Source organism: Fulmarus glacialis, unplaced genomic scaffold (genome assembly GCF_000690835.1).
Source record: "Fulmarus glacialis isolate BGI_N327 unplaced genomic scaffold, ASM69083v1 scaffold8283, whole genome shotgun sequence".
NCBI classification, from domain to species: domain Eukaryota; kingdom Metazoa; phylum Chordata; class Aves; order Procellariiformes; family Procellariidae; genus Fulmarus; species Fulmarus glacialis.
Window position 1 is genome coordinate 72,308 of NW_009202246.1, and position 12,923 is coordinate 85,230.

General features: G+C 42.3%; 1 protein-coding gene across 1 annotated transcript in view; it reads left to right on the forward strand.

Annotated features, from left to right (window-relative positions):
• The window catches only part of PLEKHM3 (pleckstrin homology domain containing, family M, member 3), a 73,271-nt gene extending 61,340 nt beyond the window's left edge, over window positions 1-11,931 (forward strand). The window contains exon 7 of the mRNA XM_009574212.1: window positions 11,754-11,931. Within this exon, the coding sequence (XP_009572507.1) occupies window positions 11,754-11,931 (178 nt within the window). The remainder of the gene's footprint in view (window positions 1-11,753) is intronic.
• Window positions 11,932-12,923: the final 992 nt, after the last annotated feature.

Genomic DNA, 12,923 nt, shown 5'->3' on the forward strand with positions numbered 1-12,923 from the left:
AAACTTAACAGAAAGACAGTATATCTGACAGCACAGCATTCCTCCATAGATAAGTACTTTTCTGGCTGTTTCAAATACAGTCACTTTAATTTGTTCTCCAAAGTGTTCCATTGAAGGGAAAAAAAAAATTGAAGAGTCACCTTTGGAAACAATCAGGGCCAGCCTGTTAAAAGAGCTTCGTTAAGAATCTGATTCCCCTGCGTGCACAAAGATGTTAAATTACAAGTAACCAAGGACTACTCTTCAGGGATTTTCAGCCTGACCTGAGTTTCAAAGACTGTTTGCACATTTTTTTTCCAGACTCTAATTCTAAAAAATGCATTGAGAAGGCAGTGGACATAAGCTAAACAAGGTGTGCAGCTGAGGTCTATAAATGGTTTTCGAGAAAGAATGTATCTGGGGTGCATGGTGAGATAGGCTGGGTTAAAAAGAGAGAAACTAAGATGACATAAAACGTAAGATGTCTATTAAGACTGTATAAAAGGCGATTGAAGATATTCCTGAAAGATTGATGAGAACGTGTAAGAGCTTGGGAAGACAAGTTTACTTGAAGTGTCTGTGCATTTGATTTGTCTGGGGGATTTTTGGTCACAAAAACGTTGTTGGGTATATATTGTTCCCCCACCCTTCTGCTGAGATCAGACGTACCTTGCAATTACAGGGTTTAAAACTTTCTGGAATCAAATAGTATTTGTCAGCAGTTCAGTGAAAGCCAAAAGAAGCTGCTCTAGCTCCTGTTTTTATGTGAATTAGAAGCCAAAAAGGACTTTTGTTCATGTTTCACAAATGTGAAGTCGTGGTTGATGTCAAGCCAAAACCAGCGGTCTTTGTTAATGATTTTAATTAAAACACAATCAGCGTGAAAGGTTCTCCAATATTTCTCTTTCTTATTTTGTCAGAGGTCATTCTGCTTACTCCTTTTGTACTCCTTATCACTAAACCTTGCTTTTATCCCCAGCATTTTCCATTTCCCTTCCTAGTTAGTTTTCTCATCCCATTACTGCTTGTGCGCGCACATGCGCCTCTGTGAAACCAACCAGATTATTTCAGTTCCGCATTTATGCTCTTTTCCACCTTCAGGCTGGAGGCAAGTCATGCCAACAGGGGAGCTTGTGTGTCTTACTGTGCAGCTCCATCAGCTGCAAAGCAGTGAGGGAGAAGGCCAGATAGAGGGGGTTTGTGTTTGTTTCCGTCTCTTACAGATGAGAGAGATTTCTGGGGTAGGTGTGCTGACCACTGCAATGCCAAGTGTAAGGTGAGGAGGCTGGTTAGAAATAGGTAGATGTACAGAGTAACCTGTGGCAGATGGAATGGCAAGTCACAAAAGGTTTGTGTGAAGACTTGCAATTATACCTGAAATTTCTGATGAAATGTTCAGCTTTCCTTGTTAGGTAAGTGTCATACAGAGCTCTGAGTAAACAGTTAGCTCAGGTTTGTGATTTAGTTGTACTGTTCTGAGCCCACAATGTGCAGTGAGAATTGACTGTGATTCCCTTCTCCATCACAGTTTTCTGGAATTGCTGTCTACAGCATAGTATTCACATTTTGTCCTTAATACTGGACTGCCAAGTACCCTGGCAGTTAAGGAGGAGCTGCTGAGTTAAGGAGGGAAGAGCAGCTGAGCTCTGAAGACCATGTTATTCCTTCTTGCTTTTGAATGTTGCTCATTCACTTTTGAGCACGCTACTAATTCTACCAGCAAACTGGGCTGTTAGGTTAGAAATATTCAAAAGTGGGTGCATGACAGCTTTTGCAAACTTCACCTCTCTGTTGAATGTTTGAAAAGTGAAGTCTGTTTGTGTCTGTCGGGTGTGTGTGTGTCTGTGTTGAGCTGGCATTTGTTTTTCTGGCTACCTCCCTGACCTTTTTCGCTCTTTGGAGAGAAGAGTGACAGCTGTCAGAGAGGCTCAGAGAACAATTACAGTTCCAAGGTGGTTCTCAGCTGGCTGTTACCCTTCCATCTTCATGGTCTCTTAGGTTAGCTTTGAGGTGGAGAGGTTGTTTCTCTCCAAAATATTTTCAGCAGTTTCTGGAGCAGTCTTCAGTAGGAATTTATGAAGGATGGGTCTTCTTTAGATAGATACAGCTGAGAGAAAAGGAGAGCCCCTCTTGAGGGCTGGAGTTTCTCTTTGGTCAGGTTATTTGCTTGAGAGTCATTTTTGTCAGTCCTTGAGCAAACAGAGTGAATACCTGGGTTATGCACTCCTCAGGGTTTGAATACACATATATTACATACCCTTCTCTCACTAATCAGCATGACACATTCCTTTGTTGGCAAACGGTTCCAAACCAAACACAATCAGTTCACTTAATTAGCGGGTCTGTGGGCTGTGCTTGGCAGGCTCTTTACATCCTGCTCAACAATACAACGCAACAGTTTGCTGCCTTGAATGTAAGGGTGGGCTCACAAAGTCATAAGCTTTCTAATGATATTTCCTTTCTGTGGCTTTTCTTGGGAGGTGGCCATTCTGCACAGAGCTTAATGAAAGCTGTGATTCAGTAGTTAAACAATTTCTTAAAAATTGTCCCATCCTTTTGGATGCCTCTTCCAGTCGGTTTGATTCCTCTGTCCCCCATTTTCCTCTTCTCTGTCTTACCCATATTTATATAACAGTTCATCAGGGTTCTTTCTAAATTTCACAATTTTGGTGTCTTTTTGAAGGCCTTTAAATCACGAGAACTTTTATTTAAAGCCTCCTGAGTTAATTGCACATTTCATGGAGCAAATTGCCAGCTAATGTAAACTCTCACAGCTCTACTTTTGCTGGAGCTCTGGCAACTTAAGCAACCTGAGAATCTATCTCCTGTTTTATTTCTTGGACTAAATTTGCCCCGGGCTTGAATTTAGTAAATAAATGTATAAAATTATCCTATTATGTCACTAATTTTATTTTTACAAGTGTTGTGAAATGAGTTTAAATATCTCTGGCTATAAACTGGCTTGCTAGAGCTATCCTTGCCCATTTGTTAGCAGCCAGGCACTGCCCTTCAAAGTTGTTCTGATATTGCTTGTTCTTCATTAATGTGGTGAAAATTTTTTGTTTCTTTCTCCTAAAGTTAAAAAAAAAAAAAAAGCAGAAGTGAAAAGAAAATGCCTGTGTAGCGGTACTGCTGTCTATAATATGTGGCTGTATTTGTTTTATAACTTAGAACAATTTTTAACAAGTTTTAAATCTTAAGGAATACTAAGAAAAATACCACTTGAACGAGAATAGAATTATTCGTTAAAAAGGGTTTTCCATCCAATTAGATAATCAAGTAATTATAGTTATGAGTAAGATTATTATATGCTACCCAGTTAAAGTTTTGGTCTTGCCTGTGTGTCAGCATGCTAGTGACTACTTTCACAGACAATTTGTTGTGTTTTGCTGGTAAAGCTAGTTGCTTGATTAAGAACTATTTAGTCAATTCCTTGCCTTTTATGTGGTGACTATAGATGTATGTGAACCATGGAGAGTTGCTCTTTTGTGTTCATACTCATTTATCAAGGCTAAACTGTTTTCACTTTGCGAAGTTAATTTGTTCTGCAGATCAGTTAAGACGTGTAGACCTTTTAAGATACAAACCAGAAGACCCAAGTTTAAAATAGACGTGCCACAGAATAGGCTTGACTATATCAACCAGCTTGGATGCCTCTATAATCTTTGGCCACCATCCTGATAAGACCTATGAATGTACTTAACTTTATACATAGCGAGAAGTCTTACTGAAGGCTCTGAGGCTGTGCTTAGCTTTATGTGCATGCCAAAGTCTTTGCAAGATTACAGCTCACTGTGTTATGGATGCTGTGTCACTGGACAAAACCAGCTTTCAGCATTTGGGAGAATGTTAAAGATAGATACTAGGTGGAGAGACTGAAATACGCAGTATAGGGTATTTCCAGGAAATAACCTTGGCGTGGGTCAAAGGCATCACTCCAAGTACATAATTTTCCCTCTTGCATTGGTTAATTTGTTTTATGCTAGACAGCCCTTCCCCAAGCCCAGTTCACCTGAGCTGTGCTAGTAGTTTAGTACCTAATTTTTGAAAGAGCTTAGCTTGTCGGATGTTGATAGTTGGTTCAAAGCATCCTGAAGTGATCTGCTCAGCACTTTCTTTAAAGAAACTTAGGCACCTAAGTAGATGTTAAGTTCTCTCGATAATTTAATTTCACCTGAATCTGTCAAAACTGGTCAAAATCTTCTGTCCCAGATCTTCTGATTTTTGTCTGTGCAGGGTAGCTCAGTAATGTTACCTAGAATACATAAAAAGAAAGAGATAAAATATACTGGCTTCTTCATCAGGCATTGTATTTTGGAACTGAATTAGCTTTAGAGGTTGGTTTTACCTGCGTCATGTCAGAGTGGTATTAACTAGAATGTTCAGTGTAAAGGCAGGCATTTATTTCAAGTAGGAAGGTCTCTGCAGTGTTGCCTTGCGCTCTTCCCCGCTGGCTGAACATGGCAGCCGTCTCGCTTCCAGTTTTGATTTTGCAGCTTCCCTGCTGTGCCTTCTTCCTCACTCTAGATATTTCCAACTTGCCAGTCAAGACCTTTTAATTCTTCCTCCTCCTTCCTCATGCAAATTCCCCTTTTAAGATAGACTTCTCCATGTCCCAAATATGATTCCTTGTAGACCAGACAACAGCTTTTCAGTTGCTTTTTAGCCCATGGTAACCAACACTGCCAACTCTTAAGCGCTCAGAAATTCTAAGATTACCTTAAGAATCTTCTTGTTTATGTACTTACTCTATTTTTTAAAATGTTACATTCCTTTTTTCCCGTCTTGGGTCCAGGTAGGCATGTCTTCAACATCATGGCAGAGCTACAAAGTTCAGGTGCCTTTGGCTTTCTCTTTTATTAAAAGCATAAATCCTGACTTAATCACAGGATTTCCAGACTTGAGACTTACAGAAAAATGCAAAATAGTAGAATCATGCAGTCAAATCATAACGGTTGAGGGCAGTATGTTAATATTACTGTTAATAGTATTGCCTGACTCTTTGCTTTTAGGTCTTCAACTACCACTATGTGAATACGGTTCATTAATAATAGGAGAGGTAGAGGGGCGAAGTCCAGTTCATGGTGTGGCAGCTAGCAGAGGATATATGTCTGAGCAATGTAAACACTTGAATCTCTGTGGGATCTCAGCCTCTCCAGTGGTTTGCAGGTAGTGGATCTACCGTGTGTAGGGCTTTTCCCCTTTCCAAAGTAACTCAGCTCCACTGACTAAAGTGTCATCACATGAGTTTCAGATTAAATGTTTTAATACTGATTTTAGTGTCCCTTTACTGATTTCTTGTGAACTGCTGTGTACAGGCCACATCACTTGACTTGGGATCTCTGAACTTAGACAACTCGCAAAGTGCAGTACTGAGGTCGACAATCAGTCCTTAGTTCTCCTGCTGGATGCAAGTATGGAAATATACGTAGATAAGTGTGGCCTAAATCACTGCAGCCACAGCTGGGGGGGAGCTGAGGACACGCTTCCCTCCTTAAGCAGGAGCGACAGAGCTCTGCGAAGAGGTGTCTGGGGGCTGCAGGGTCCCTCTGCTCCTGCTGGACCCTGCTGCCATGCTTCGGTGCGGTCACTCAGCCTGTGTACACAGCTGTCACAGGAGGATAGCAGGTGGTTAAATCAGGCTGTTCTTGTTCAGCCCCGGCCCGTAATAAATTGTTCTGTGAGCACCCAAAACGAAGGCCTGCTCTGTGCTTTCTCTGGGTCTAGCAATGGAGGAGCTGACGCTGAGCTCCCCGCCACTGGCGGAGCACTGGTGGTTTTCTCTCCCCTCCAGTGAGCTGCCCGCTTTTCCCCTCATTGCTGAGGCTTTAATATCTCTGACCACTTTGCACATCTGTTGGATGCAGTCGACCTTGGCAGCGGGTGCTGGCATGACCGGACGAGGGGCAAGAGACGGCGCAGACGGGGAGGCACCCAGTGGCAAGCCCTGGGTGGCCGAGCCAGGACAGGGGCTTATTCATTCATCCCCTCCCTGCCTGGGGCGCTTCTCCGGCAGCTCAGCCTAACCCGCGGGGTAAAAGGGAGCAGACCCTGGTCTGGCAGTTTTCATGCCGGGACACCGGGTAGCACGTCATTCAGCCATCCTGGGGTGGCATTACTAGAGCAGCAGCGGTGGTGTTGGTCACAGACGCCGCGTCAGGCTGTGTTTGGGCTGGTCCCTCCGCCTGTTCCAGAGGTGCAAACCGCGGGTGCTCTGCTTGGTGAGTGCCATCAGTGCAGGCTGGCGATCGCTGTACACCCCTTGCTAGCTGCCGCCTGTAACCAGCTCTGCATCGGTTCCCCCAGCACACGGGCTGGGCCGATGGCTGGCAGTTACTGTTGTTTCCGCTGTTTCTGTACCCTCCGGGGCCAGCCCAGGACCCAGCCATGCCATTATAAATGAGGAGCATCTTCAAGCTCTGCTGGCATATCAAGGGTAACCCCCGTCTGACGAGCAGGTATATGGAAAGGAAAACTATGATTATGCTTTGAATCACCGCTGGCTCCCTGAACACTGAATTAATAATTTGGAATGAATTTCAGACATGTAACAATGTGTGGGGCTGGGTAGTGGGTTCTGCTCTGGTTTTGTTTGGCCTTTTTTTTTTCCTCTTCAGAGGCAAATTTTTCAAAAGCAAGTCTGAAGTATTAACAGTTTTTAAGTATGGCATTTAAAAAAACCCCCGTGTCTGGTAAAGACCGTAAGCGTGTCATACAAGGCATTATCTTAACAAGCTCCTTATAGTGACAAATCAATGTCATATTAGTGCCAGCTTTCTTCCATTCATTTACTACATGGGCGTCCCTCCCTAGGCAGGCTCCTTGCGTTGGTTCCTAGGCAACTGTAATAATATTGCTGCACGTGTGTGTCAGGCATTGATTGCCTTTGGGGCTTTTTTTGTGTTGTAAGTGAACACAGGCTAGTCCGTTTTCCTTTTCTTTGTGTTCTGCTAAAGTCTGAGAGTTTCGAAGGGCGCGTCTGTGATATTCACAGCTGAGCAATTCAGAAATACTTGCAGACAGGCACATGTGCATAGCGTGGGATGGTGGTCATGCTGGAATCCCTAGGCAGGGCTTACTTCAGCTACTGTGGTTTACTCTTTGGGGTTTTTTAATAGCCAAGTTACAGGTGGCTTAGTATTTTGGATGCTTGGTGAATGTATAGCATCATCTAAAGAAAACATAATGAACAACCCCGTTTTATCTTGTTTTCACTCTGCATGGAGGGAAAGAAAAAAACCTGAAGAGTTCTAGTCAATGAAGGGTTCAGCTCTGAATCAAATCCTTACTGAAATTCCTTTCAAGGGATTACTCACTTGAGCAAATGTGTGCAAGGTCTGCCACAGAGGAAGTGGGTTTTTTAAATGAAAAAATGAAAGTTAATGTATAAAATTACGAGAGAAAGGATGGTGGCTGAATCTGGCACTGCAGTGAGACAGGGGAGCTCTTTGCCCTTCTCAGCTCTTCTAAGGGCTCCTGGCTGACCTTGAGCAAGTCAGTTCACCTCGTTTCCCGTTGGTGAGGTGGGAATGGCGGTATATCTGTCATCCACCGTTTGTGCATTTCAGGGACGAACAGCATAACCATGAGCTGCTTTGATTCCCCGCTTGGTGTTTGGAAGCCAGACAGGTACCACCATGTGCGTGGTACTGAAGCTGTCCTAATAAACCTTGCTAGTCCCAGCAGCTTCATCCCAACACGGTCACGCTGGTCAGTCTATCAGCCTGTAAGGTTCCTAGGAGACAAATAAAACTCTCTTTCAGATGACATCCCGGGCCACCAGTTGATCATCCCTGGTTTATTTTGTCTGCTTAAGGTGGAAGGTCTTTGAGGCCTCTCTGTGTGGCACCCCCCTCTTTGGGCACCTGATCTTACCCATGGGCACCTAAATGGTGGTGAAGTACAGGGGAGAAGTACGAGTATAATCAATTGGTTGTGCAGAATCTAGAATTACTTGAGCCATAAGCCTGTGAAATACATGTGGGAAGCATGAAAAGAATTTGCCAGAATTTACAATTTACCAAATATTGATATGTTTATGTTTCAAATGCCCAGACTTAATGGGAGATACTAACATTGGCATTTCCTCAGCATACAAGGAATGATTTTATGCTTTTAATGTAGAAAGGCTTTTCTTTTGTAACTAGTAATGATAATAATAACAGCATTATAATGCCTGTCTGGCTGTGGAGAGCTTTGCCCTTTCTCTCTTACACTTTTCAGTGCAATAGAAATTATTTAGAGGATTGAATAATTCTCTGCATTTTTCTTACTCTGGTGTTCAAACAAGTAAAACATCCTTAAAACATAAAACACCCCCTATAGTCTCAACAGAAATTGAGTTGGTCAGGAAAGAGGAAAAAAAGAGAGAAAACACTGAAATAGAGAGGAAGCTCTTTCAGATGCCTTCTCAGAAGACTGAAAGTCTGTATGAAAACAACATGCAGTGTTCACCGATTCCTCAAATAATGTTTGAAAAATAGCAAGATGCTGTTAATGTGCAGTATCACAATATCGTTCATTAAAGAAGGAGACATGAAAGGCCTGAATGGCTACAGGCTCATCAGCTTATCGTTAGTGGTGTATGGAAGTCTCACAAAAGATGCAGAGACTTTTTGGCCTCTAGCCAAAGAAGAAGTCAGGATTCAGAAATAGTACCTGAACTGTGAATTACCTATGACAACAACAAGGGTTAAGGGAAAGATAACTAAGTGTAGTGAACTATTTCGTGAGCCTTTTATAGACTACAAAATGTATTTTTTCTCCAGAAAAATAAAAGCATTTTGGAATACTGGGGCTTGAAAAGAGTAGTAAAGAAAAACTGTGACATGTGGAGATAAAATTAGATGTCAGAATTAAATAAGAAGCAATCTATTTGTAATATTCTAAGAAGGAATATAATTTTGGTGGGGTTTTTGGTATCACTGGAAAATTTCTCCCAGTGAGATTAGGAATGGTCAACCAGTTGACATTTCCAGAGTCACTTAAGATTGACTGTATTTGATATGATGAAAAGCAAAGCTGTAGATGGCTTGGGGTAGTATAGCTCCATCACTTTAAAGGGAGTAACTTACCATTTGCCCAAAGGCAGAGCAAGATCAGCATTGCCCCCCCGCCCCAGTGACTGAGTTACTTCAGCAGCAAGGGGATACAAGCGTGCAGTGAGGGCTGATCCAGGTATCCTCTCTGCCTGTCTCTGCGGAGAGCAAGAGACAGCTTTGTTCTCCAGTTCAGAGCACCATTCTTCCAGGCTGCTGTTTTGTTGTCATCTGCACCCCGCGATTGGGGCTGCGAGTAGATCACCTTCACTGGAGAAAGCAGAAAATAGTCTTCAGAGCGGCAGTCAGGGCTGGGGGCACCAGAATGGACTGACGATGGTCACGATGGCTGCTGGTGCAGTGGACTGTGAGATCTGGGGCTGGCTGTTTGCACCGCCTCTGCCTGACAGTGTGGGGTCCTGGTCAGAGCTTCAGCTATTGCACCAGCTCTAATAGATAACAGTGCAGACATTTCTTCTTTCTCTTTTGGTTCTGAGGAATGTGAGAGAAGTTTGTTAATTTTTTCCACTGAGCTTATTTCTGAAAAATTAATTCATATTAATTTAAACACCATCAATCTTTGTTTTCTCTGCTGATGGCCTTTAACTGGGGAGAGCAGGTGTGCTAGCTCCTCTCTCATCCTGCTCCATCCATTTCAGCAGCAATTTCTGGTAAGTTTTGTCACCTCCATGCGTACTGTGGAGAAATACTGAGCGAGCGTAGGGAGTGGCAATGCGAGAGCACAAAATTACACTCCTCATCAATCATTACCCTCTAGCAACTTCCAGGGCACTGTAAATTGCTGACTAACAAGGGAGAATTAGCTTGATAAAATCACCATTAGTGTCAGTTCAGAATGATGTAAACTTTTAAAGACACTGCTGTCCTCTCTGTCTCTCCCTCATCCATTAGTGTGTCTGTTCATGGAGATCCCAATCCAGCAAAGCACGTAAGCACATGCCTAATTGTAGGCAGATCAGTAATCCCAAGGAAATCACTGCGATATGAGTCCTAAGCATGTGTTTCACTGGATCAGGGCCATAACACACACTCTCTGAGCACAGAAATGATAAATATCTCTGTGTGAGCCAGTTTCTTGATTCAAAACCGGATTTAGACTCACTAGCTGGACTTAGAAATAGGACAGTCAAGTTTTACTGCAAGAGAGCATAGTGGTTAGTAGATAAATGGCATTATACTTAGCCTCTTTAACCTTCCTTTTCTTACTTGTTATTTGAGTTTTATCAGTTTATACTAGCTAGAAATGTGCCTCTCTAAACCTCTGCATAGTCTTCTCAAAACTCTGCAGTTACTAAAATTTAGACCATGTTTGGACCCATGCATAAAACCTAAAGTGCAGCCAGATCAGGAACAGTTTTTTAAAAGTTGCAGGTGAGATGCAGATGCAGCTAATGTAGCTAACAGGTTGTATTAGCTGATGGACTTCTCTCAGTATTGCCAGACTGCATACCAAATACTACAATTTGCTGTATGGATTCTCAGTGTTTGGGGTTTGTTTCTTCATGTTTTCAATTTTTCTTCACAGTTTTGAAGACAAGAATCTTACTTCTCGGGGAGGGGCGGGAGGGGGGAAACCACAACAAAAAAAGCTCAAAGCAAACAAACAAAAAAAACAACTAAAGATATAACAATGGACACCTGGATTCTCATATATTTGATTACAATAGCTGCTGCGAAAAAGGAAGAGTGCGAGGCATTTCAAGACTTCCCACAGAATCACCTGGGTGACCAGCACCCCTCATTTGTATTTCAAAATTGCTCTAAAGTTTGATGTTTTGTTGCTTTCATTATTTGGTTATCCAACTGGAATCTAAGACTTTGTACCTCTGACACTGTCATTCTTTTTTTTTTTTCATTTGGTTACAAAGCTGTAGTGACTTACTGATCACTACAGGTAGTTATTTGCATTGAAAGGCTGAGAATGTCCAGCTGTTTAGTTGTAGCCCACTCCATGATCACCATGTTTCATTGCTCCACAGCCATCTGGAACTGGGGCTTGATCTGCTGTGACATTACATCCATTGCCTCAAAGTGTCCCAAAAGTAATCCAGTCATCTTGTTTGAGCAGTTGATTTGTTTGAAGTCATAATACCACATTTGAGAACAGAATAGCACACCTTTGAGTGCCAGAAGCTATAATGGTGTTGATCTAGTCCGATCTTCCATAAGACACAGAGCAGAAAATATCACCTACCTCTGTTTCATTTTTTACTTTGTGGAATGACTTCTCCTGCTGTTGAAGTGGACTGTACTTTTACTCTTTCCAGAACAGCTGACCACTGGAACTTCAATGAGGAAAATGTCGTATCTTGACTGTTGCAAATGCTCAAATATATCTTAACGGAAATGAATGTTGTTACTCTTCATAAAACAAAATAGATGTCTATTCTGTGATAGACCTGAATGCTAGTTAATAAGAAGACAAGTATTAATCCTTCCAAAAATTGCTGTCTGTGAAGCAGAAATGCTGGGACAGATTCTCAGCAACTGCAAATGGATGCAAGTCAACTTATTTTAGTGGTCCTGAGTAGCTTTACACCAGCAGAGGCGTGGGCAAGCCAGTGTCTTTTACAACTCCACTCTTTTGAAACATAGCGCTCTTTGAGCTATCAGAACTGTTTGAAGGAATGTCTACTGCCCACAATCCGTGTGAAGTCCGTTGCATGCTCTGGTCCTATTTTGTCATTCAATTTTGACGCTAATTTGTGTTTGCAGGTGTGAAAGCTGTGGTGCTGTCTTCCACTCTGAGTGCAAAGTGAAGGCTGTACCATGCCCCAGGTGTGTGCGTAAAGAATTGCAGAAGAAGCAGAAATCCTTCTGGAGGCGACTGAATATGGATGAAAACTTCGAAGAGTCTTGCAACATGTTTGAGTTGTCATATCAGAACACATGAGTTACTTAAGGCAGTGGCCAGCCTGAAGAGAATCCCTTTCCCAGCTGCCAGCTCAAGCAACTTCTCAGCTTAGCCAGGCAGAAATCTGTTTGCAAAATAATATCTGACCTTCTTCATCTGTGAATAGCAGCTGCCAAAGTGGCCATAAAGCCTTGTTGGCTTTGAAATACCAATGGCTAAACTGCATTTTGCGTTGAAGTCCAGCCGCTAGCTCTCATACAAAATGTGGTTTACTTGAAATGCTGTAGGTCTAGCTAATTAAGCACTCAACTTTTTCTTTTCCACCTCTGGAGAAGACTTTGCCTCAAGGCAGAAAATATTTGCTGCCATGACCACATTACTTTTTTATGTTGTTCATTTAGAATTGATGAATCATCTACTTATTTATGTGTATTATTTATTATTAGCCTTGGCAGAGGTTCTGGTGAGGTGTTTCACAGAACCCAATAGGGTAGGAATGATTTTAAACTCACCTGCTTCTTCTGATGTGGACACGTGGTTCCATTTCCTCATGTTTCTAGAGAGCTATTTTTAAAGGATCAATGCATTTACGTGTCACTCCTCCCTGAGGAAAAAAAGTATCTCCCATCAAACCTTATCCAGGGTGCTTGCAAGCATAAGATGCAGAATAATCCTTCAGCTGTGTTTATATATTTATAACCACCCCAGGGAACTATTCCATACGCAGATGGACTTGCTACTGTTTTTGTTCAGGCTGGGTATATCAGTCAAGCTCTGTCACTGAAGTCCATTGGGTTTTACCCTGGTTATTCTTGATGTATGTGAGGCCACGTCCTCATCTCCGGTAACGTGATGTTGGTTCTGACCTCCTCCTAGCCTCACGTTTTAAGATGTTTTAAGTGTCCATATTGGGTTTGTTTTTATTTCATGAAGTTTACTTTCAGTGTTTCTCTAACCTGAAACTGTTAGACTGATAGTCAGGAAAGTGGTCTTGCCCATGTTAGTTAGAAAATACCTCCAAAATTGTGAAA